The sequence below is a fragment of the Pseudorca crassidens genome, chromosome 11 (genome assembly GCF_039906515.1).
Source record: "Pseudorca crassidens isolate mPseCra1 chromosome 11, mPseCra1.hap1, whole genome shotgun sequence".
NCBI classification, from domain to species: Eukaryota; Metazoa; Chordata; class Mammalia; order Artiodactyla; family Delphinidae; genus Pseudorca; species Pseudorca crassidens.
The window spans coordinates 106178165-106202559 of record NC_090306.1 but is presented as its reverse complement, the minus strand read 5'-3'; the positions used below and the strand labels follow the sequence as shown (position 1 = coordinate 106202559).

The following is a 24395-nucleotide window of genomic DNA, read 5'->3' as shown; positions in this document are numbered from 1 at the left end:
GCATGTTTTCAAGATTCACGCATATATCATGTACTTCATTCCTCTCTATGGCTAATGTTCCATTGTATTAAATAACTCAAGTTGTCTATCCGTTCATCCATTGATGGATGTTTGGATCCATCTTTCAGCTATTGCGAATAGTGCTGCTATGAACATGCTTATACATGTGCTTTTACGAGCAGTTTTCAATTCTTCTGGGTGTCAGAGTCTGCTCGGGCTGCTGTAACAAAATACCACTGACTGGGTGGCTTACAACAGATATTTATTTCTCACAGTTCCGGAGGCCGGGAAGTCTAAGGTCAAGGTGCTGGCAAGGTAGGTTTCATCCTGAAGCCTCTTCTCTTGGCTTGTAGGCAGCTGCCATCTCACTGTGTGCCCACATGACCTCTTTGTGTTCAGGTAGATTCCTCTTAAAAGACTATGTCCTGGGACTTACCTGGTGGCGCAGTGGTTAAGAATCCGCTTGCCAGTGCCGGGGCCCAGGTTTGAGCCCGGGCCCAGGAAGATCCCACGTGCCACGGAGCAACTAAGCCCGTGCTCCACAACTACTGAGCCTGTGCTCTAGAGCCTGTGCCCCGCAACGAGAAGCCAACGCAGTGAGAAACCCACGCACCGCAACGAAGAGTAGCCCCCGCTCGCCACACCTAGAGAAAGCCCACGCGCAGCAACAAAGACTCAACGCAGCCAAAAAATAGTTTTTTTAAAAAGACTATATCCTGTGACCCCCATAATGACATCCTAATTGGGGCGCCACGCTTATGACCTCATTTAACCTTAATTACTTCCTGAAGACCATGTCTCCAAACACAATCACATGAGGGTAAGGGCTTCAACATTTAAATTGGGGGGTGTGGGAGGAGGGCATAGCACAGTGATCTAGGAGTGGAATTGCAAGATCACATAGTGGGACTTCCCTGGTGGCGCAGTGGTTAAGAATCCTCCTGCCAGTGCAGGGGACACAGATTCCGTCCCTGGCCCGGGAAGATCCCGCATGCCACGGAGCAACTAAGCCCATGTGCCACAACTACTGAGCCTGTGCTCTAGAGCCTGCGAGGCACAACTACTGAGCCCACGTGCCACAACCACTGAGCCCGTGCGCCTAGAGCCTGTGCTCTGCAACAAGAGAAGCCACCACAATGAGAAGCCCACGCACCCCAATGCAGAGTAGCCCCCGCTCGCCACAACTAGAGAAAGCCTGCGCGCAGCTTTCAACACAGCCAAAAACAAATAAATTTATTTTTTTTTAAAAAGAAGATCATATAGTAATTTTATGTGTAAACTTTTGAGGAATTGCCAATGTGTTTTCCACAGTGGAACCACCATTTTACACCATTTTACATTGCTGTCCTACAAGCAATGTACAAGAGTTCCAATTTCCCACATCCTTGCTAGCACTTGTTATTTTCCATTTTTAAAGATAAGCCATCTTAGTAGTTATGAAGTGGTACTTCACTGTGGTTTTGAGATACATTTCCCCTTCATTTGTATTATTTATTTGGAGAAACAACTATTCAAGTATTTTGCTTTTTTTTTTTTTTCCCGGTACGCGGGCCTCTCACTGTTGTGGCCTCTCCCGTTGCGGAGCACAGGCTCCGGACACGCAGGCCCAGCGGCCATGGCTCACGGGCCCAGCCGCTCCGCGGCATGTGGGATCTTCCCGGACCGGGGCACGAACCCGCGTCCCCTGCATCGGCAGACGGACTCTCAACCACTGCGCCACCAGGGAAGCCCCTATTTTGCTTATTTTTAAATTGAGTTGTTTGACTTTTTGCTGTTGAGTTATAAGAATTCTTTACATATTCTGGATAGTAAATTCTTATTTATGACTTTTACAAATATTTTTCCCATTCTACAGGTTGTATTTACACTTTCTTGATAATGTCCTTAATGAACAAAAGTATTTAATTTTATTTTTGGCCGTGCCTTGTGACTTTCGGGATCTTAGTTCCCCAACCAGGGGTCGAACCCGGGCCCTTGGCAGTGAAAGCACCGAGTCCTAACCACTGGACATCAAGGGAATTCCCTGAAAAGTATTTAATTTTGATCAAGTCCAATTTATCTTTTTTTTCTTTTATTGCTCATGCTCTTGGTGTCATATCTAAGAACGCATTGCCAAGTCCAAGGTCATGAAGACTTACCCTTATGTTCTCTTTTAAGAGTTTTATGGTTTTAGCTCTTATATGTAAGTCATTGATCCATTCTGAGTTAATTTTTATATATAGTATAACGTAGGGATCCAGGTTCCTACCTTTGCATGTGGATATCCCATTGTCCTAGCAATATTTGTCAAGAACACTATTCTTTTCTGTCTGAATGGTCTTACCACCTTTGTCAAAAATCAATTGGTCATAGTTGTATGAGTTTATTTCTGGACTCTCAATTCTATTCCATTGGTCTAGATGTCTATCCTTATGCCACTACCACACTATTTCAATTACTGTAGCTTTGTAGTACAGTTTTGAACTTGGAAAGTATGAGTCCTTCAACTTCTTTCTAAAGATTGTTTTGACATCTTAACAATATTAAGTCTTCCAATTCATGAACACTGGATGTCTTTCCTTTTTTTTCCCATTTATTTATATCTTTAACTTCTTTCATCAATGTTTGTACTTTTCACGTATGAATCTCTCACTTATTGGTTAAATTTATTTCCAGATTTTTTTTAGATGCTATTTACTCTTTTATTTATCCCTTGCTGTTTATAGAAACAGCTGACTTTTGTGTGTTGATCTTGTACCCTGAAACTTTGCTGAATTCTTTTATTAATTCTAATAGTTTTCCTGCGCATACTTTGGGGTTTTTCTATAAATAGAATCATATCATGTGCATATTGAAAAGGTTTTACTTCTTCCTTTCCAATATGGGTGACTTGTATTTCCTTTTCTTGCCTAACTCCTCTGACTGGAATTTCCAGTACTATGTTGAATTAAATAGTAAAAGCAGCCATCCTTGTTTTGTTCCTGATCTTAGGGGGAAATTTTTCAGTTTTTCACCACTGAATGTGATGTTAGCTATGGGTTTTTCATATGGCCTTTATCATGTTGTAGAAGTTCCCTTCTATTCCTGATTTTCCGAGTGCTTTCATTATAAAAGGCTGCTGGATTTTGTCTAATGCTCTTCCTGCATTAGTTGAGATGACTGTGTGGTCTTTCCACCTCACTTCTATCAATGTAATGAATTACATTGATTGATTTTTTATATTGAGCCACCCTTTGCAAACCAGTAAACAATGCCAAAACAAAAGAGCAATTTGAAAATCTGTTACTGAATGGGACAAACAAGGAGGTTCTTTGTTGCTGGATGACTTTTGGAGCTGCAGGACTTGGTTCTGCTCTGGTGGCAGGGTTTTGCTATATTAATGACCTTACAGTAATCCAGTCAACACAGAAGATGCACAAATACCTTGAGAGACGTTGAGAAACTTTGTCTTGGGTATGACAGCTGGGGTCAAGTAACTAACAGCTGCAGCATCCAAAGACTTCCTAAACTCACCATTTCAGTCTTGCTGGCTAAAGATGTTTCTGTGTACCTTTTTCCGAAATAAGTTCCTACATCATACGCAGTCCAGGAGCTCAAAGCAGTTGGAGGTGTGATGATTACTGCCTCTCACAACTGCGAGGAAGAGAACAGACAAAGGGTCTATTGGGAAACTGGTGTTTAGATCACATCTCCTCATGATGAAGAAAGTCCAAAATGCATAGAGGACTGTGTGGAACCCTGGAATGCTTCCTGGAATAATGATTCAGTGAATGCCAGCCTACTGGAGAGAGACTCTCTGCAGGACATTACAGGAGACACATGGAAGATCTGAAAAAGACTGATTTTCACAGGGAATCAAACTCAAAGACCACCTTGAAATTCGTACATGTATCTTTTCATGGGGTCGGACATGACTATGTGCAGTTGACTCTGCACGTGTTTGGTTTTAAGCCTCCAATTCCATGACCAGAACAAAAAGATCCTGATCCAGACTTTTATACCATTAAATGCCCAAATATGAAGGAGAGTCTGTGCTGGAAATTTCCCAGAGACTGGCAGAGAAAGAGAACGCTCAGATAGTGCTACCTACAGGTCCCAGTGCAGACCAGCTGGCTGTGGCAGAACTCCGGGAGGATGGTCAATGGAAAGTTTTCACGGGGAATGAGTTGGCAACTTTGTTTAGTGGGGGGGGGGGGGCGGGGGGGGTGGATATTTGATTGCCGGAAAAATAAGTCAAGAAATTCTGATGTGAATAATGTTTATATGTTAGCCTCAGCAGTCTCTTCCAAAATTTTGTATCCAGTTGCACTTAAAGAAGGATTTTAGGGACTTCCCTCATGGTGCAGTGGTTAAGAATCTGCCTGCCAATGCAGGGGACACAGGTTTGAGCCCTCCTCCAGGAAGATCCCACATGCCATGGAGCAACTAAGCCCGTGTGCCTCAACTACTGACCCTGTGCTCTAGAGCCTACAAGCCACAACTACTGAGCCCACGTACCACAACTACTGAAGCTCACATGCCTAGACCCCGTGTTCTACAATAAGAGAAGCCACCAAAATGAGAAGCCCTCACACCACAACAAAGAGTAACCCCTGCTTGCCACAACTAGAGAAAGCCCGTGTGCAGCAACGAAGACCCAACAGCAGCCGAAAATAAAATACATAAATAGATTATTTTTTTTAAAAAAAGAAGGATTTTTATTTTGAAGAAATATTACCAGACTTTAAATGGCTAGGAAGTAGGATAAAAGACCTGGAAAATGGGAAAGAAGTCATTATTGCATTTAAAAAGTCCATTGCTTTTCTGCGTGGAACTTCAATTTTGAATAAAGATGGGGTGAGTACAGCCATCGTTGTGGCTGAGGTGTTATCTTAACTGGAAACCATAAGCATAACACTGAGCCAGTAACCGATTAAGGTTTGTGAAAAATATGATTATCATATTTCAAAAACTTCATATTTCTTGTGTTTTGATCTGACTACCAACAAATGCATATTTGAAAGTCTTCACAATTTTGATTCTCTGAAAGAATATCCATCATATTGCATACATGGGACATTACCTGTGAATATGACAGCAGCCAGCCTAATAAGAAGTAAATGCTGGACTTCCCTGGTGGTGCAGTGGTTAAGAATCCCCCTGCCAATGCAGCGGACACGGGTTCAAGCCCTGGTCCAGGAAGATTCCACATGCCACTGAGCAACTAAGCCCGTGCGCCACAACTACTGAGCATGAGCTCTAGAGCCCGCGAGCCACAGCTACTGAGCCCACGTGACACAACTACTGAAGCTTGCACACCTAGAGCCCGTGCATCACAACAAGAGAAACCACTGCAATGAGGAGCCCGCGCACCACAACGAAGAGTAGCCCCCCACCCCCGCTCGCCGCAACTAGAGAAAGCCCGCATACAGCAACAAAGACCCAGTGCAGCCAAAGATAAATAAATAAATTTATAAAAAAGAAAGAAATCAATGCTGCCTGTGAATAAAAATAACCAAATGATTACATTTGTTAACAAACTCAGGTTCAGCTGTTCACCGCTCAAAAGCCAATAATCGAGAGGCAAGTGTCAGTAGACAGGAAAGATGTTTTAATCAGAAAAGCCGGCAATCTGGGGAGAAGGCAGACTCACATCCCCAGAGCAAATCCAAAGATTCTACTCAGCCATGACAGTTTTTAAAGGGAAAAGCGAGAGGGGGGAGAATCTCAGTGAATCATCGAGGCAGGAGGCTGTGTTCCGCATCCTTCCCTATTGCGTGCAGGCTGGCTGACTCTCCCTTCTGACGCCCGTCTTGCCCGTGTGATCTGCCTGCAGGGTGGCTAAGGGGGTTGTTGGGGATAGAGGGCTGGTCATTCTTTACTTAATTCTTTATTCTTAGTTCTTTTTATCTAGGAAAAGGATAAACAGGTTAATTAGGTTATTTCAAGTTTAGAGGGGACAGAAATGGGCGAAAGAGCTCCTTTCACACTTGCTTTTCAAAATGCTGTTTTGCTATTCTTCAGACAAGCAAGACAAAACCAAAGATAAAGTATTATGCAGAGAAGCGCACATCATCCAACCAGAGTGTCGCTGCCTTACTGAAAGAAGAATTGAAGAAATTCATTGAGGCCCTTCAATTAATTAATCAGTTAATCAATAGCTGATCTAAGGAAGGAATGGAAAATTTTACTTGAGCCAATTTGAGTATTATTACCCAGGAGACAGTCTTTCAGGAAGCCCTGAGGACTGTTGGGCCCATTTTTGGTCAAAGAACAGTTATATACATTTTTGAGACAAAGTGTTATGTATCAAATGACATATTGATAGTTTACACAATCCAGATCTGCGTGTACAGAGGCAGTAGTGGGTCGTCTTTGCTCCGTACAAGATCAGGAAGGAAGGTTCTCACCTAAGGAGGTCTGGTTAATGCAGATGCACAGAACACACTAAAGGGTCTGAAGAGGCCCAGACCGGGAGAGAGAAATTTTACGTTTAATTGTTTCTTGTCTTGCCACAAAATGTGAATTTTGTTTCATCACTCGATTAAAAATTTTGAGCCCAGTAAAAATGGGCTGACCTGGCACTCTGTTTAGGTGTACACCCGTCTGTCGTTGCTTTCGCTGGCACTTGGGACCGAAAAACCAAGCTGCGCCTGGACCTCGTGTTAGCATTCTTTATCTCATCCGGCTGAGTGTCTTTTTTCCTTTTATTTTCTTCTGGCTTGGTCAAGTAACTAAACAAGCTGTATAAATTTGAAATGAAATGGTCTGGAGGGAAATTATTCAAACTTTTCATAATCTTGAACAAAACTCATTACATTAGAAGTATCATAGCAACACATTGTTCTTCCTTTAACAAAAACATAACAAAAGTGAGTTTACTAATTAAAGTGTGATTAAGCTTAGTTCCAGTGTCTTGTAATTGTGTATAGCACATTTTATTTATTTATTTGGCTGCGTCGGGTCTTAGTTGCCGCACATGGGATCTTCGTTGCTGGGAGTAAGATCTTCGTTGCTGCACACGGTACCTTTTTAGTTGCGGCATGCAGTCTCTTTCAGTTGCGGCATGCGGGATCTAGTTCCCTGACCAGGGATCAAACCCAGGCCCCTGCATTAGGAGCGTGGAGTCTTAACAAGTGGACCACCAGGGAAGTCCCTATAGCACATTTTTAAAAGAAGCATGTGTTATGTATTTAATTGTAGACTTAGTTAAGGAAATTAATCCATTAAATTGGCAAGAAAATGGCACTGTTCCCAGATCACTGTGGAAACGTGTTATTGTTACATCATAGGTATTTATTTACAAATTAGAATATCTGAAGCAGGGCATTTCGCGCTTCCATATGTGGCTTCAGCACCTCTGTTGATACTCCTGGTGCAGTATACATTTATTGTATATTTTAAAAATCCCGATGTTTACTGAACATAAAACAATAGGGGACACTCCTGGTGGCTTTGTTCTTGTCGCATTTCTTGGAAACTTCTCAGGGTCTGGTGTGAACTGAAATGATGTTCCTGCATTGCATATGATTTAATCAGTTCGTTTTTAGGCAGCTAGAGAAAAATCTTTTGAACTATTTAGGTGCTTCACCTCTATGTTAAATGGATTTGCTGATTTAAGTAAATAAAAAAATCAGAGCTGAGAAAGGAGCTGGAATTTATTTAGAAGTTTAACTTTTGAATTATATTTTTGTAAGTAGATTTATGCTAATGTTACTAAGAAATAAAACAAACAGATTTTAGGTGTTATGGAACACTAAAACTCCAGTTTATTGTAACATTTTTCTGACCTGAACAAAATTTCTGATCATATAAGAACCATTTATCATTTTTAATGTGGAAAAAAATTTATGGAAGGTCATTTTTGGTTGATTCTGCAGTCTTCTGAAAAAAGACTTAATAGAGAAGTGCTGTTTAATCTTAAAGTATATTCTGTTCCACATAGTTCACAGAATACTTAAACACACGTGGTATAGTTTAAGAGGTAACGATCATAAGGCCTTGAATGTAATCCTACTAAACAAATTACCTATAGGAGATAGCAGCGGCATAAGAGAACTTATTTCCTAACATAATAATAATATAAAGTTTGGACTGATTAGAATGTTCAGTAAATCATGGTTTGGTTTGTTGCAGCTGTCAGCTAACATTTGGTTGAACGCACATAATTTTCAAATTATTATATTGCCACTATTGTTAATTTTTTCCTTCTTTACTTTCTCATAGCTGTGTCTTGTATGATTTAGGTAATAGACAGCTAGCCAAATGTAAAGCACCACTTTTCTGAATGAGTTTGTTTTCAAAGGTTTTGCACTGAAGAAGAAATATGCAGAATTTTTTATTTGCTTTTAAGAATGTAGATTGTCATTTAGGAAATGGCCTCTATTTTACAAAGTGGTATAATACTGTATATGTGAAAAATATGTATATTTGGCTTGATATCCGTGTTTCAGTGACTGAAGAACAAAGCGGAGCTGAAATGATACAACAGCCCGTTCATCATCACTAAGCCACGTCTTGATGGTTACTCTCTATGAAGAGCATAGTTTTATTTGAGTGCTTTAATATAACGCAAGATTTAAGTCATCTTAATCAAGGTGAAAAGTTAGAAGCTTGGATTCTTATCTCAAAAATTTTGAAATCCAGGGCTTCCCTGGTGGCGCAGTGGTTGAGAGTCCGCCTGCCGATGCAGGGGACGCGGGTTCGTGCCCCGGTCCGGGAAGATCCCACGTGCCGCGGGGCGGCTGGGCCCGTGAGCCATGGCCGCTGAGCCTGCACGTCCGGAGCCTGTGCTCCGCGACGGGAGAGGCCACAACAGTGAGAGGCCCGCGTAGCGCAAAAAAAAAAAAAAAAAAATTTAAAAATCCAAAATTAAAATGAACAGAAATCTTACAAATTCCCAAAGTATATAGACTGAGGAATCATCTGATTCCAGCCAAGCTCTGGAGTCTGTCCGAGCATGATGTTTAGCATGAGCTTAACATAGCGCTCACCACTTGGCTAACAGGATCAATTCAGTGCCCAGGCCGGCCAGGAGAGATGCAGATGGTAGCCAGCAAGTCCCAGCCTTGGGCTCTGCATTGTTTATCTTTCTCTCCAGGAATAATATCACGGGAATGAATGAATTCTCCTTGATTGCACATATCAAAACTCAATTTTCTAGAGTTTGGGGAAAAAGAAATAATGAGTGGGGCAAGATCAAAGCATATGTTGGAAATTAGCAGTAAAAACAAAGAACAGAAAGGTCAGTAAGGCTGCACAGGAAACGCTTCTTGGGAAGGGCAAACCTACTTACCACCCCAAAGTAGGAACAAACTGACTGTGGGCAAGTTGTTGACTTGTGCTTGTCTGTTATTATAGGAGCAGTAATGAGTCAATTGTTTCCCTTTATTAGCAAACACTAAAAAGAGACCTAGTTTTATGAGGTGAGAAAAAGTATCCCTTTCACTAATTCAGTCCCTGCTAGCGTGTTGTGTCTTAGGGGCCTATGGGAACTCGGAAGGTGATACAGCCTACAGATACAGCCCACGCGTCCGAAGCCCTGAATTTTATTTTTTTGAGAATACTTATCATTTGCCTAACGATCCCACAGGGAAAGAGTGAGCATATTCCTCGGATGCCTGGATGCCCTTCGGTATTGGTTCAACGTACTGCTTATCCATTTCTTCCCTGCTCCTCCTGTCCCTGTGGGCAAGGGCTTCTGCTCCAGGATCTGTGAGCCATTTTCAGGGCTAGAGTATCCACAGAGCCATATTCAGGGCTAGAGCCATTTTCAGGGCTAGAGTAGCCATTTTCAGGGCTAGGGACATGAAGGCCGATCAAAGAGTTTTGCTTCTGGGCTTCCCTGGTGGCGCAGTGGTTGAGAGTCCGCCTGCCGATGCAGGAGACGTGGGTTCGTGCCCTGGTCTGGGAAGATCCCACATGCCGCGGAGCAGCTGGGCCCGTGAGCCATGGCCGCTGAGCCTGCACGTCCGGAGCCTGTGCTCCGCAGCGGAGAGGCCACAGCAGTGAGAGGCCCGCGTACCGCAAAAAAAAAAGAGTCTTGCTTCGCTTATAAACAGCTTCATTCATAATTTTTAAAATGAAGATTAAAACATCCATTAGATTGGCAAGGACTGATGAATTTGTTATGAACCAGATGTGGGGAAACGTGCACATTGAGGGGGGAGCTAAAATGGAAGACTGGAAATTCCCTCCTAGGAAGGAAATGTGACACTATAGCTCAAAAATGCCCATACTGCGGAGCGTAGTTAGAGAAGGGGTCCATATGTGCTAATATGGAAATGTCTGTATTTGATAAATGAAAAAAAGGAAGTCAAAGAGTACTATCAACAGTGAAAATATAAGAAGGGGATTAGGTTACAGTCAGGTGCATGGGAAGTTTGCAGAAGGTGTACAAGAACCCGCCGCCTAGACTCTGCGGGCTCCCATCAGAGTGTTCCTTGAGCTCAGCCCTGTCTCTCCAGGAAGGAGACCCAAGTGTCAGCTACAGATCGTAGGCCCAGGGCAGCACTTTCCACCTCAAGGAGGAGAGAAGAAACAAACTAAGGACAGATTCCTCTCGTGGGTCTGTCTCTTCACACCACCAGGAGAGCATGGCCTCCAGCAGACTTGGACGCACACCCTTCATTTCTAGTCAGCTCACCTCACGGGAGCTGAGAGGCCCGTTGATTATATGCAGAGACACTAAGCGCTAAATGATTACCTGGACCACAGCCCCAGGTCACCTTGTTCTAGTTTTTAAAATCAAGATTTAAAAAGAACCACAATTGACATCATTAATACAAGCAGTTCCAACTTGTCGGGCGGTGAAAGGAGGAGACAAGGTAGTTGAGATGAGGGATTGAGTTGGGGAGGGCAGAGAGGAAGAAGTCCAGAGAGCATCTCTTTACGTACATATATTTATATTTTTATCTATAATCAGTTATTTCGAGTTTTTTTCCTCAGGAGTGAGGGGTTCAATGGGTCCGTTGAGAAGGGGGTCAGATCAGAAGGAGGCAGGCTGCTCTGGGATGTCTGTGGTCTCCATTTCATAAGTGCACTTTCTGTCAAAAAAGGCCTGCCCCTTCAAGGCCTCTATGAGCTGCTGTAGTCGCTTGGCAAAAGAAAGTGCTTGGGGAGGTTTAGTGGAAGGTGGCGGTGGGGGAGGGGGGGCAGGGGGGGGAGGGGGGGGCGGTGGAGCTGCGGGTTGGGGTCGGGCCACTGCAGTGGGGCTCTGGGAGGGAGGTGGTCGAGGAGGGTGTTTGAAGTACCAAGGTGGGCGAATAGAAGGCTGAGTGGAGGCGGGTTTAGTGGGGGGGGCTGGAGTAGAAGGAGGGGGAGGGGTGGGCAACTGAATCATGTGCAAAGCATTAGAACCAATCTTGGAAGCAATCCAGTTCAGATAGGACCAGGTAGACGTGTAGACTCCGGGGCGCTTAGCTCGGGCACAGCCTACCCCCCAGCTTGTGATTCCCACGACCACGTAGCTGTTTTCCACGCTCTCTCTGCACATGAGAGGCCCGCCGCTGTCCCCCTGCCCAGAAGGACACAGAAGTCACTCTCTGCCGGAGCCACTTTCCCTGCCCAGAAGCGTCATAGACTCTGGGAGGCATTTTTGCAGTCGTACGGTTCCCTGCTGCCATAAACACAGGCGGCTGTGGTAAAGTTGAGGTGCACCAACAGCTTCTCTGGGATGAGAAGGGTGTGGATTGTCATGGGTTTCCTCGCGGTGAGGGGGCAGGATGAGCAAATCCATGTGCCTGAGCACGTGGTGTTACGTGCGTACGTGAGCATGTGTGTACAAGGGGATTTGACTGCTTTGCATTGTGGTGAAGAGAGGTAAGCGCCCTCTCTGGAGCAGTGTCTGGATCATATGATCTCTGCGTTAGGGTGGGATACAGTTCTACAAGTGGTGACTGATCCTTTGTAGGGGCAGCTGGTGGGTGTCACCTCCCAAGCTCACTGTGACTGCAGATGCTGGAAGACGGGACCGGGGAAATTTGCTCAGGGATCCAAAAAAGAGGTGTCCGCAAGGGCCTGGGCACCCAAAGGAAAGTTACCTGGCAGGTGTCAATCTTGCCTTCAGGATACCCTGCGCACACATTTGTTGAACGAATGCGCCCATTGTACCAGCTGGTCGAGTTACATAAGTCGAGGTCGATGATGTTCACACGTGCCTCCTGCAGTATAGGTGATATCCTGGGGACTACAGCCAGGCGACTCAGTGGTCAGTGATCACAGAAGACGTGTTCTGGGAAAGCCTTCCTCCCTCCACTAAAACCCCATCGTCCTGAAATGCTCTGTTTAAACCTGAGATCCATGCAAGTCGATGCCCCCGGCCTCTCCTTACCCACTCCTGAAGGGAAGAAAACACACAGCTGGAAGAGCAGAGGAGAGACGGGAGATGGAGGTGGAGGAGAGAGGAAGGAGGTGCACGTGGGCAGACGGCAGCTGGAGGATGGATGGATACAGCTGGGGCGTCGTGTACATTAATGGTAGGTGATGGCTGACAGCGGGGATGTTACCAATTATACTGAGGATGCGCTGAGCACTCACTATGAATCACACAGGCTTCGTCCCATTCACTCCTCACAGCCGCCTCAGGAGTTAGGAACGGTTATTCCCCTTTTCTCCCATCAGGAGATTGGAGCACCACTTGCCAAGGTCACGGCAGGGACCTGGTGCGGCTTGGATTCACACCCAGGTTTTCCTCTCTAGACTCAAGTCCAGACCATGCCTTTCGTTCTGGCTATAGGTCACCCCCCTGCTTTTTATCCTCCACCCGGTTGTGGATGGGACCCGCTGGACTTGGTCTGATGAGTCCCTCTCCATGTGCCTCGTATCTGTTTTGAGATGTGGAGAGAGCAGGGCTAGGCAGGGCCTCCACACACAGGCAGACCTGTCAGGGGCACGGGTGGTTGAAATGACCCCTGAGGCCACGTCAGAACTTCCTTTATTGCCTCAGGTGCTCGGCCATGACCAGGGGTTAAGAAAGGCCCAGGCTGTGCTGGGGCCAGAGCAGCCAGCTCCATTGCCTCTGGCTTGGAGCCCAAGAGCCCACGCACCCGCCCCTCTGCATCACGTGGTCCCACAGACAGGAGGGCTCCACTGGCCCTGCCACAGCAGCACCCACAGCCCAGTGGGCTTGACCATCGTCTGCAGTACAGATGGGAGCTGCCAGGTCAGACCTGTCGGAGGGGCATACCCGGAGCGCGGCTCTGAAGGCCGAGACTGGAAGGCAGGCGCCCCGTGGAGCGCTGCGGGTGGGGCGGGCACAGGCAGCATTCAGTAGACGGCTGCTGAATGCATGTGTGCGTGGCTTAGGTTACGCTTCCAACCTCCTCAGCCCCCACCTTTCCTTCCCATCCAAGCAGCAATGAGGGTTTTGTACACGCACTGCCCTTCGGGTAGGGGTAACACGGAAATAACAATGGCAAGCCTGGCTTGTTGGCCATTAAGGTGACCTCTTAAATCTATGGCAGAGCCCACAGTCTTGAAAGCCATGAGATTCACTGTTCAGAGCCAGGTGTCCTGAAACACAGAAGAGTTTTCTCAGTCCCAGCACCTTGGCTTTAAACATCAAATGCCAAAAAAGCCTGCAGGAGCTAAAAATTCAATGGAAAAAGAGGCCGATTCCCAAAAGTGCTCTTCCAGCCCCAAAGCATCCGAGTTCAAGGAACAGGTAGGTCAAGGAAAAGAAAGGTCGGAAGGAATATCACAGGAGGCTGGGGGTTTCTTTAAGACTTGGCCTTAAAGGTGGGGGATGTGCTTGCAAAAAAAAAAAGATAGAAATCTCATTAAATTTAAGGTGATTCTAGAACAAAATAGGTCTTGCATGACGTCCAGGGTATAGGTGGGAGCCCACAGTTCTCCTGAGCAAAAGGACAGCAGAGGTGGGGTTGGTGGGCGGGTGGGGGGGGGGCGGTCACCAGATGGAAATCCTGAGATCAGCCTTCCAGGGACTGCAAGAACCCCCAAAAGAACCCCCGTCGGACGGGTGGGCAGAGCAGGGCAGGCCAGGGGATGAGAAAAGAAGAAAGTGTGTACTTGCTCTAGAGATGATGGCAGAGCCACGGACACCAACAGCCGGACAGGGATTGACACCCCAGGCCAGGGAGGAGAGGTTGTGAGTCAGCAAAGGCCAGTGAAAGCACAGGCGGCTGGGAGGAGATGCCCTTCCCCGAGGGACAGCATAAGGTGGCAATCCTATCAGAAACTAAGAGCAAACTTTGAGAGAGGAGAAGACGAGTTAAGGGAAGCATCCAAAATTACCGATTTTTGTTACCAAAAAAAGAAAAAAATACTGAGTTTTAAACCCCAAATGATTGAACGGCCTTGAGTTAGGAATCCCAGATTTTCCATTATCAATGAACAAAAGAGATTGAAAGCTAAGTTAATTTCAATCATATCTTCACATCCCTAATGTGACTCACGCACCCACCTACGGAAAGCTGAACGGGCAGCTCACGAGCAGAGGCCTGTCCTACTCCGTCTTGCCCCGCTAGCAGAACCTTGCTGCCCGTTGCTGACCCGCAGAAAGCCACAACCACCGCCAGCCCCTCTCCCGGCCTCCAGAGGACACGCGCAGTAACGGCTGGGCAGGATGGGCTGCTGGGCAGCATGTGGAGCAGAGGTGGCACTAGGACAGAAGGGCCGGGCTCAGGAGTCGCAGAGCTTGGAGACCATGTGACCTGGCCCTTCCATATACAGATGGGGAAACTGAGGCACTGAGAGAGGGAAGATCAGTCTAAAGCCCTTCTCCAAGTGCTACTTCGGGGCACGTCCCCCACTTCCAGAACTCACCCTGGGGCTCCAGGCACAGCCTCGACCCCATGCTAAAGACGCCAAGGTTCTCCTGGCGCCTGCCATCTGCCTCTCCCCGGGGGGCACACCAGCCACCAGTGAGGGGCCCTGGGCAGGGAACTCTACTCTGTTTCTCTGGCTGTGAAAGGGGACAGTGACTGGTCCCGCTCACAGCACCACGCTGGGGACTGGGTGGGGCTAGGGCAGGCGCCCACATATTTCCCCTTCACCTCAAGGACCACCAACGAGGTGCCCAGCACTTCTCCCTGCCAGGACTCACCGTTCTCTTTTAAGAATCCCCAGCCAGCCACCCAGCATGTCTGGGGAATTCTGGGTGGGCCTGCCCGAAATTGGGGCAGGCAGCCTGGTCCAATGAAGTACCCACAGGGAACAGGAGGGGTGATCTTCATGAGAGCGATGTCGTTTGCCTCTGAGCCCGGGGAGTATTTCTCGTGAATGATGATTTTCTCAGCGTATCTCTCCTGCAGAGGCGGCTTCACTGGCTTATTGCTTCCCCACACGACTTCCTTTGCTCCGAAAATCAGCCTCCAGTCGGTAACTTTGCTGTGGGCACAGAGGTAAGCCAGGTCACCCTCACTGTGGACTGGCTGGTGACCGTGACCCTTGGAGCACCCCATCCCCAGCGGGTGTGGGTCAACCACACGGGGCCCAAAGCATCATGTTTCCCTGGCACACAGACCCTTGGAGAACGCCCAGTTCTGAGAAGAGCCTTTCTGAAGACCCCCTCCACGTGTTCCCGCACATACGTTTTGCTCCGGAAGCAGTGAGCAGCAGTGAGCAGCCAGTGGGCGTTGAGCAAGGTGCCCCCGCACACGTGATACCGCCGATTGTCGTGGTACGTGAGGACCTGGAGGCTGACCATCCAGGGCCAGGCCCCGAGCGCTGCGGGCTGCCCACCGATGATACGCATGCCCCCTTGCGGGTTCTGCCTGAACCGTAGCCCGCAGGGGCCACTGAGGAGAGACCATGGGCACAGTTCGAATCAAGAATAGGCCAGCCTGTCCTCTTGCCTCCACAACTGGGGGAGAGGGGCATGGGGCTGGTCACAGTGGGGAAGAGCTGTGGGGTCCTGGGAAAGCAGGGGCAGCTCGAGGGTGTGGGATCCAGGGGGACGGCTGAGCAGTGGCGCTGTGGCGGCTGTGATGGGACAGGAAGCCACGGGCTCCAGGAACTTTTCCAGGGGTGGCATTTCTTGGGTCTTGTGAGTGTGGTCACAGGTGGGGATAGAGGGGCCCATGGGTAGCTAGGACAGACTGTGAGGGCCCTAGAAGTATGGGAGTTCCCTGATCAGAGGGGGAGGCTAAAGGTGGGAGCGGAGGGGGGTAATCTTGTGTGGGAAACTCCGGGAAGAGCCAGCGGGTCCTGGGGCTGCAGGGTTGGGTTGGACAATGGTAGGAGGAGAGCAGCCGCAGGTAGATACAGTGACCCCCAGGGGAGGGGGGCACACTGGGGCGGGAGCGGCCCAGAGTGGGGAAGGTCAGGGCTCTGTGCCTCTGGTGGGAGTTTGGTAGCCATCGGCATTGCGGGGCACCTTGGGGGCTCGGGGTTCTACACGTGGAGTGGAGGTCCCAGAGGTACCGCCTGACGATACCCTGGGGCCTTTGGGGTCACCCTCAGTGGGGGGGGGGGTCCCAGTGTCTGCGGGAGGACAGGAGCTCCTGAGAATCAAGACTCCCGTTCAAGAGGCAGTGAAGTCCGTCACTGGGCGGGGAGGGAGCACAGGCCTGTGTGCTGCAGGGCCCCAGGAGTCAATCTCTGGAGGAAACCATGGACGTCTGGGGCCCTGGGGGCTCTGGGATGACGATGCTGGGAGCAGGGATGGACTGGGTTGGGGATGTGGGTAACAGGCGCTGTGAGACCCGGGGGACTGCTGAGGCCCCAGCTTGGCTTCCTCCAGAGCCCTGGACAGAGGGTGTCTGGGTGGGGTCTGTTACTCAGAAGACACCCTCCCCGCCCCTGGTGTCTCTGACACTTACTCACACGTGGTGTTATCTCTAGCGACCACAGACACTGCCAAGACCAGCAGAACGGCAGTTGGCAGCATCTCTACCAAACTCCTGCCCCAGCCTGGCCTGGAAGCCCAGTGACCTCACAAAGCTCCATGGCCTTCTGACCAATCAGCAGAGTGACCTCCCACCGCCCACCCTCCAAGCAGTCAGGCCAGGCAGGAGGAGCCCTTTAGCTCAACCGGTTCATGCTGAGGTGACTTCCCAACTTCCTGCACAGGTTTCCCCGCCCCAGGGCGACGCGGGTTCACATGCAGCCCCCTCCCTCCGTCCCAAGGCCAGGATCTTCAGTCCCAGTTATCTTCCAAGGCCCCACACCATCTGAGGTTCCGCCTTGGTGCAGGTTCAGGGTCTGCCCCTCATGCAAGCTGCGGCCACAGTCCCATTCCAACTCACACACTGAGGGGCAGCTCAGCCCCGCTGCGACAAGATGGTGCAAAGTGTCAGCGGTTCGAGAGAGGCTCCACGTGTTGGCGGACCCTTAACGGTGCGGGGGGAGATTGTCTTTCCCTCTTCCAAGTGTGTGCTATCAGCACACTTTCTGAAGACCATTTTGAACTCACCCAGCTTAAGGCCGCAAAGCCCACCTTTCTCTCCACAGGGTCTCGGTATCTTCTACCTGAGTGCCTCCAGCTCTCCTCCCTGGGGCCGTGGGCAGCAGGGTGTCGTCCCCTATGCCTGAGCGCCAGGAATTCTCAGCACAGTTACCTGAATGTCATGAAGTAAAGTCTCTTCTGATGGTCAGGAGACAGCATCTCACCCCCAGAGTAGGAGAGCGCTCACCTCACCTGCCTGGATGTTACAAAGTCGACCTCCCCTGTAAGAGCGCGGGGAGGCCGCGTCTCTGCTACTGGAGGAGCAGTCTTAGCTCCCGTACCTGAGTATAAGGTCTCAGCTGGCCTATCCGAATGCCAAGGAGTTGCACTCCACCTATGTGAGCGCCACAAGGCCCCACCTCTCCCACCCGACTGTCAGGACACCTCATGCCCTCTTTCCAGGTGTGAAGAGTTTTCAGATTGTCAGCCGACCTCGATTCCTTCACCCGAGCATCTTCTCTGACGAAATGTCCTACTTTCTCATTTCATGTAACCTTCAGGAGGCCACATCCCCCTCAACTGAACATCCAGCAGGTGGCATATATCTTACCTGAGTACCAGGGAGCTGCCATCTCCTCTCCCTGACTGTGACGATGTCTCTCTTCTTCCATCTCGGGGCCAAAGGCCTCAACTCCACCACCTGAGTGTCACTTTGTCCCATCTTCTCTGCCTGAGAACCGAAAGGTCTCACATCCTCTATCTGAGTGTCAAGAGGTTGCATCTCACCTATATGAGTACTCTGAGGCTTCAACTGCCACACTGGAGTGTCAGGGATTCTCACATCCCCACCTGACTGCCAGGAAGTCTCCCAGCCCCTGCTTGAGGAGACCGTCGTCTCCCTTCTGCAATGTCGTGAGCTTACATCTTCTCTACCTGAGCACCACAAGGTCTCCTCTCCTCTACATAAGTGTCCAAAGCTCTCCCTTCAACCCCCTGACTGTCTGAAGTCTTTCTCTCCCCTTCCCGGGTGTCTGGAGGTCTCACCTCCCCTACCTGAGGGCCATGAAATCTCTATCTCCCATGTGAGCACAAGGAGGTCTCACAGGCCCTGAGTGTCGGGAGGTCTCATCTCTTCTGCTCTGTGTCTGGAGGTCCTGCCTCTTCTCTCTAAGTGACCGAGGGGTTTCCTGTCCCTTACTTTAGTACGAGCACGTCTCATCTTCCTCATTTGAGTGTCATGAGGCTTCGTTGTCCCCGGGTATCAGGCTTTTCCATCTACTCTACCTAATTGTCGGGGCACCTCACTTCCTCTCCAATGTCCAGAGACATCCTCTCACACACCTTGTTGTCAGGAAGTTATTTTCTCCACATGACTGGCCCCAAATATACTCTCCCCGCAGGTCAGAAGGTCTTGTTCTCTCCTATTACAAAGATGAGTTTGAGATTCATTATTTCCCTTCCTGCCAAGCGGGAGGTTTTATTTCCCTTATATAAATGCAATCAGGTCTCAAAGATATCAACTATTGGAGTGTCACGAGATTTTCCTCTCTGCTACTGCATGTCGGGAGGTCTCCCTCTCCGCTCCCTGAGCGTAAGGAGGATTCATCTCCCCTCCGTCCGTTTCAGGGCTCTTAGATACTTTATCTGTTAGGATCTCTTACTTCCCATACCTGAGTGTCACAGGACTTGTTTCTTCTACTTGACTTTCAGGAGGACTCTTCTGCCTTACATAAGTGTTCAAGGTCTCTCTCTCTCTCTCTCTCTCTCTCTCTCTCTCTCTCTCCTCTCTCTCATCTCAGGTGGTCTCACCTCTTCTATCTGAAGGTTTCGAGGTCCTATTTCACCAACCTGAGGCCTTGCTTATTTTAACTCAGTGTCAGACTGTGCCTGATAAGGTACCCAAAAAAGGCTTTGGAAATATAGTTCAAGAAATGGCAATAGGAACTCTATAAGTGATATTAAAGGTTTGCTTGTTAAAGAAAAGGTTATTCAGGTGTTTTTACAGGATTTTGATGGGCATAAAATTGATCCAGTATTTAGATCCATGAGAATCATTTAACAGAATGATGTAACCATTTATTTTAAATGTTAATATGTACAATTTTCTGGAAATCATAACTTTTGCAAGTTTTCCAAAATATAGGATGAAAATGTAACATATAAACTTCAAAATGAAAAGTGGTACCCAGTTTTTCAAAACATTTAGGGGTTATGCAGTAACAAAGATTGAAGACCCAATGTCTAGATCCTAGAAGACAATTATTGTTTGACTCTTCAGAGTAGCGCCCACTTCTGAGTCTTGGAGGGGTTAGAGCACCTGCTCCCGGCCACAGTCATGGGTTGAGCGATAGGCACACGGACCAGCAGAGGCTTAATTTTGTCGTTAAACCTAATGGAAGAGTGACTGCGTTTGCCTTCTCCACGCTGTTCCCAAGAGCAAAGGAGGGAGGTGGGAAGGTACAGGACAGTTAGGATTCCGGGGCCAGAGGATGGGGGTCTCAATGGCTACTGGGGGCTGGGCTCAGGCCAAGGTGGGGCTCCCGTACCCCTCCCCGCGAGGTTCCTTCTCCCCAGTCTCCAGTCCCACTCCCTCCCCACCCCGACGTGGCCCTCTAGCTGACCCCAGCCGTCCGCCCTGCTCCTGTGCACTCTGCACCCCACTCACCTGAACAGTCCAACTCCCACCCCATCTTCCTCACACTGACCCTTAACCTCTGCCGGCTCCCACCGGCCCCTCCCTCACTTCTCCCATCCTCTGTTGTTCTCCAGCACGGCCCCCGGCAGAGAAGAAACCTCATCGTCCAGCCAGCCTTAGTGCCCCCAGGACCTTGGGGGCGGCTGGTGGTAAGGGAGGGTTGGAGCCACAGCCTCTGCTCCGGGTTCCAGAGAGAGCACTGGTGAGTTGCTTGGGGCCCCTGAGAGGATAAAGCTGGAACATTCTGAGGTCGTGAGGAGGCAGAGGCGGGGCAGGGAGTTCATAGTCCAGAGTGAGAAAGTGGTCACAGGCGTTTGGAAGCTTCAGCTCACTCAGCCCTGTGTCCCTCTGCCATCTCTCCACCTGCCGCTGCAGGCTTCTCTGGTATAGATCTGGAAGGTGCTGACCCATTTTCTGAGGCACTGGGGTGGCTTCCGACCCGTGGGGACATCGGTCTCCCCAGACCCCCGGGGGCCGGGACGGCAACGCCAGTCCCAGGGAAGGCGGCTCCCACTGCCGAGCTCTTCCTCTCCTCCACTGGAAAGCTGGACTCGCCCCAAGTCCCGGGCCCAGTTCCGGGGAGGCCCAGGGTTCCACACGCAGCTCAGAGGAGCTCAGCGCCCCAGCTGCCACGGCGCTCAGGCCCAGAGCGAGTCAGGGCCCCACCTCTGCCCCGCACACCCGGGCCCTCCCAGGCCCCCACTCCTCGACTCCCTTCTTGGGCTCTTCTGTAGGATGACCACTGTTTCTAACTTGAAAACGAAGCCAAAATTGGAAAGTGTTGAAAATTTGAAACTGGGGGGCTTTCTAGACAGACGATGAGCCTCTCTCAAGGTCCCACCGCCAAGCAGTCGCCGTCGCAGCCTCACTGGGGCCTTCACCTTCCTTTGCAGGCCGTCCAGACCTTCAGCTGCTCCTCAGAGCTTCTCTGCCTTCCCCCCACCTCCGGGTAAAGACTCCTGAGTCCACCCCCCTTCTGCCCACAAGGCTTCACCCATCCACCGTTCTTACTCTCCCTGGGATCCTCACGCTTCCCTGGAGGCGTCACCCAGGCCCCATCCTGAATCGAGGTCTACATTTGTCGTGTGTCACATTCACATTCCACCTTGACCCAGCGTGGCCAGGCTGTGCACCCACTGCCCCTCCTAAAACCCCACCGGGCGACTGGTGCCCAACTGGTCTGATAGCCCACCTCTGCGGCTTCTGGCCCTCTCTCAGACCTGGGCCCCGCAGTCTCCGCCCTTCCACGGCTCCCTCTGGGTCTCCTTGGCCCTCTCGCCTCACTGTTCCTCCTCCTTTCACTCTTAGAGGTGCCTCTGCCCTTCCCGTGAGCTACCAGCCCCCACCAGGTGCCACACAGCACTTGCCCCATCAGTGGCTGGTGGCAGCTGGCTCAGAGGGGAGAAGGCCTGAACGTGGGCAGAAGCCTTGGGGGCTGGAGAGCACGGGTAGACAGAAGAGGGTTCAAAGACAGGAGCAGCAGAATTTAGGGACAACTGGATACCAGGGGGAAAAGTGGACAGAGGCCACGGAGGACAACCGGACTTACAGCTCAGAAGGTGTCATTCACTGAGCTGGTGAGCAGAGGGCGAAGCTTCCAGCTCAGGAAGCATGGGCTCAGGTCCAGCAGGACTTGGAGAGAGAGCGAGGCACGGAGAAGCCGGGCACGTGGGCGTGGAGCTCAGCAGAGAGACTGGGTCAGAGACGGGGATCTGCGGGTGATCGCGGCGCGTGGCTGAATGCTTACTTGAGGCCGGGGAGGTCTGTGTGAGCTGTCCAAGGCACAGCAGAGTTTGTGCTCCCAACATCTCCTCTCAAGCAGGCAACAGAGAGATGGTTTCATTTCTTATAAATTTATTACATAATAATATTATAATAATTATTATCAATAATAATAATATAAGAAACATAGATCTCTGTGGGGTGTATCACAACGTCAGGGTCAGGAGGCCTCAGGACTGGAGCAGGGGGTGAAATCCCCCAGCTGGAACTCCATACAAAAGGAGGGGTGAAGCAGAACTGACCCTGTAAAGTTAAAAACCCAAATTGAACGGAACCAAAAACCCACAGGTGAGTGTGAGACGAGTGTGTATGTGGCAGTCTGTTACAGTGACTGCTGCTGTGTGTGTGACCTGGTCTCTCGGTGAAAGGGTTACTGGGTGTGAATCCGCCCAGGGAATGGGGCCAGCGGGCTGGGGGCGGGGCAGGTGGGCACAGACCGGCGTGCCAGGTCCCTGGGCTGTGAAAACTTCTGTTTTCTGGGTTTTTTAATTTTTATTAAAAAAAGCTAGAAATATAAACAGAAACTTGTGAGTGACGTGGATGGAGCTTAGTCCAGACTCCACAGCCTAGGTTTAAAAACGTCCCGGGCCCCCCGCCCCACAGGTCATTGCTGAGTGTGAGTAGTCACAGTAAGGGGGGCTGGGGTGCCCGCCGGGGCCTTTGCCTCTCCCCAGGGCTCGCAGTGGCCTGGCTCTAGGGCTGCCCCTATGAAGCCCGACGGGGGGGGGGGGCGGGGAGAGCACTGCCTCCAGGGGCCCCTGGGGGCCTCTCCCAAGCAGCATGCCTTCGCCAAGAAGGCCCACGCAGGCTCGGCGAGGCTCTGGAGGGACAGGCTGGGCAAACAGCAGGTCCCAGTGTGCAAGACGACCTCTGACTTTCTTTGGAAGTGGAGACGGGGTGCTTTCACAGGCACACACCCATGCACGCACCCTGTGCACGCTTCCGAAGCCCCTACACTAGTCCAGAGTGGCCCCTAGGGACCGCTCTCCAGTCAGGCACACGCGGGGCTCCGATGCACTCAGTCGCACCCCGAGATTCACACACTCGCACATGTGCGCACACACGCAGGGCGGAACTGGAGACTTCAGGTCTGAGGCGGGGAGGCTTCTTTGCTGTAGTCGCCCAGCAGCGTGGGGAGGAGGCTAGACCCCTACTGGGGAGGGACCCTGTGAGAGAGATAGCTGGGGGCGGGTGCCAGGGCCCTGCCCTCCCACCCCACCCCTGGTCCAGGGCCACGGTCTCCCAGGCCATCTGACCTTGCTAGTGCCCAGCAGGACTCGCTGCCTGCCGCCCCTCCTCCACGCAGCACCTGAAGGGTCGGTGGGGCACACTATAGCTCAGCGAGGGGAGAGGGCCCAGCCGGGGCCCCAGGGCGGGTTACTAGGACCCTGGCCAACCCCAGACCAGCTGGAGCATCCCCCGCCCCATGTGGGGTGGCAGTGGCAGTTGAGGGGCCAGAGATGGAAGACTGGGCAGCCGCAGCGGAACCAGTGGGGGGCTGGAGGGGAGGGGAAGGGAAGCTATTGAGGACAGAGATATTTGTTCCTTTTCTCGTTCCAAATATAGAGTGGATTAAAATATGCAAAACAGGGGGGCTCCTTGGCCCCCAACCGAGAACCCCAATGTCTCCCCCCTCCCCCCGAGTCACCAAGGTGTGTCTTGACCTTGCATGCTGGACTAGGTTCCCCCCTCTGCGAAAGTAGCCACCAGGAGCTGAGCGGGAGATGGTCAGGCCGGAGCACCCCCGTCCCCAACCCCCTCCCGCTCCAGCCCCCCCCCACCCCCGCCCCACGGCCCGCGCCCTTCCTGACCGTGTGCTGGGTGGGGCTCGACGGCCTGGGAGGGCACTAAGCAATGTACAGGGCAAGTCTCCGAGCAACAGCGAACAGGACGATTCATGCAACATTCCTGGCCCGGGCGCCGTTGGGGTGGGGGTTAGGGGGCGGGCCGAGCCCGCGGCCCGGGGGCGGAGGTGGGGGACCCTGCCGGCAGGGCGCGGGCGTGGGGGGCGGGGGGGCGTCAGCTGCCGTCCAGCTGCCTGAGCGCGCGCTCGATGTTCATGCGGTGGCCCACGCGCGTGACGCCCAGCTCCACGAAGTCGTCCTTGGTGAGCGCCGGCAGGTGCGCGCCCTCGATCTCGTGGTCCTCGAAGCGGTCGCGGTGCTCGCCCAAGTGGATGCTCTCCAGCCAGTCGCCCACGTCGAACTTGCTCCAGAGTTGCAGGGGCTTTTGCTGGAAGGGCCGGCGCGGGCTGGGGGCCCCGGGGCTGGGGCCAGGCGCTGGCGAGGGCAGCGGCGAAGGCGAGGGCGAGCGGCTGCGCGCGCTCACACTGCGCACCACGAAGCGCACCTCCTTCGGCTCGTGCGGGATGGAGAGGCTGGACGACTTGAGGATGGTGGGGGGCGTGAGGCCGAAGGGCCGCCCCGCGCCCCCCGCGCCCGCCCCCAGCCCCTCCACCCGCTCCAGCGACGCGGGCTTCACTGGGCTCGGGGCGCGCCGCGCCACTGGGTAGCGGCCGCCGGGCCGCACCGGGTAGGAGGCCCCGCCGCCCGGGCCCCCAGGGCTGCGCTGCGCTGAGATGGAGCTCAGCTCACCGAGGCTGCTGAAGAGCCT

The 24395-nt window shown here is 51.1% G+C and overlaps 2 protein-coding genes and 1 pseudogene across 4 annotated transcripts in view; 1 reads left to right on the top strand and 2 right to left on the bottom strand.

Moving 5' to 3' along the window:
* Positions 1 to 2860: 2860 nt before the first annotated feature.
* Positions 2861 to 7758, top strand: LOC137202964 (glucose 1,6-bisphosphate synthase pseudogene; annotated as a pseudogene).
* Positions 7759 to 10945: 3187 nt separating this feature from the next.
* ACR (acrosin) lies at positions 10946 to 16810 on the bottom strand. The gene is made up of 5 exons (XM_067698732.1): positions 16740 to 16810; positions 15510 to 15716; positions 15023 to 15306; positions 12000 to 12145; positions 10946 to 11473 (listed from the first exon to the last, which is right to left on the bottom strand). The coding sequence occupies exons 1-5, from the start codon at positions 16805 to 16807 to the stop codon at positions 10946 to 10948; spliced, it is 1233 nt and encodes a 410-aa protein (XP_067554833.1). The 5' UTR covers positions 16808 to 16810.
* A 5294-nt stretch (positions 16811 to 22104) lies between these two features.
* The window catches only part of SHANK3 (SH3 and multiple ankyrin repeat domains 3), a 50245-nt gene continuing 47954 nt past the window's right edge, over positions 22105 to 24395 (bottom strand). For 2 of the 3 annotated variants that reach the window (XM_067698554.1, XM_067698555.1), the window contains one exon: positions 22105 to 24393. In XM_067698554.1, the coding sequence (XP_067554655.1) occupies positions 23802 to 24393 (592 nt within the window). In that variant the 3' untranslated portion in view covers positions 22105 to 23801. The remainder of the gene's footprint in view (positions 24394 to 24395) is intronic. The other variant, XM_067698557.1, reaches the window with a different exon arrangement.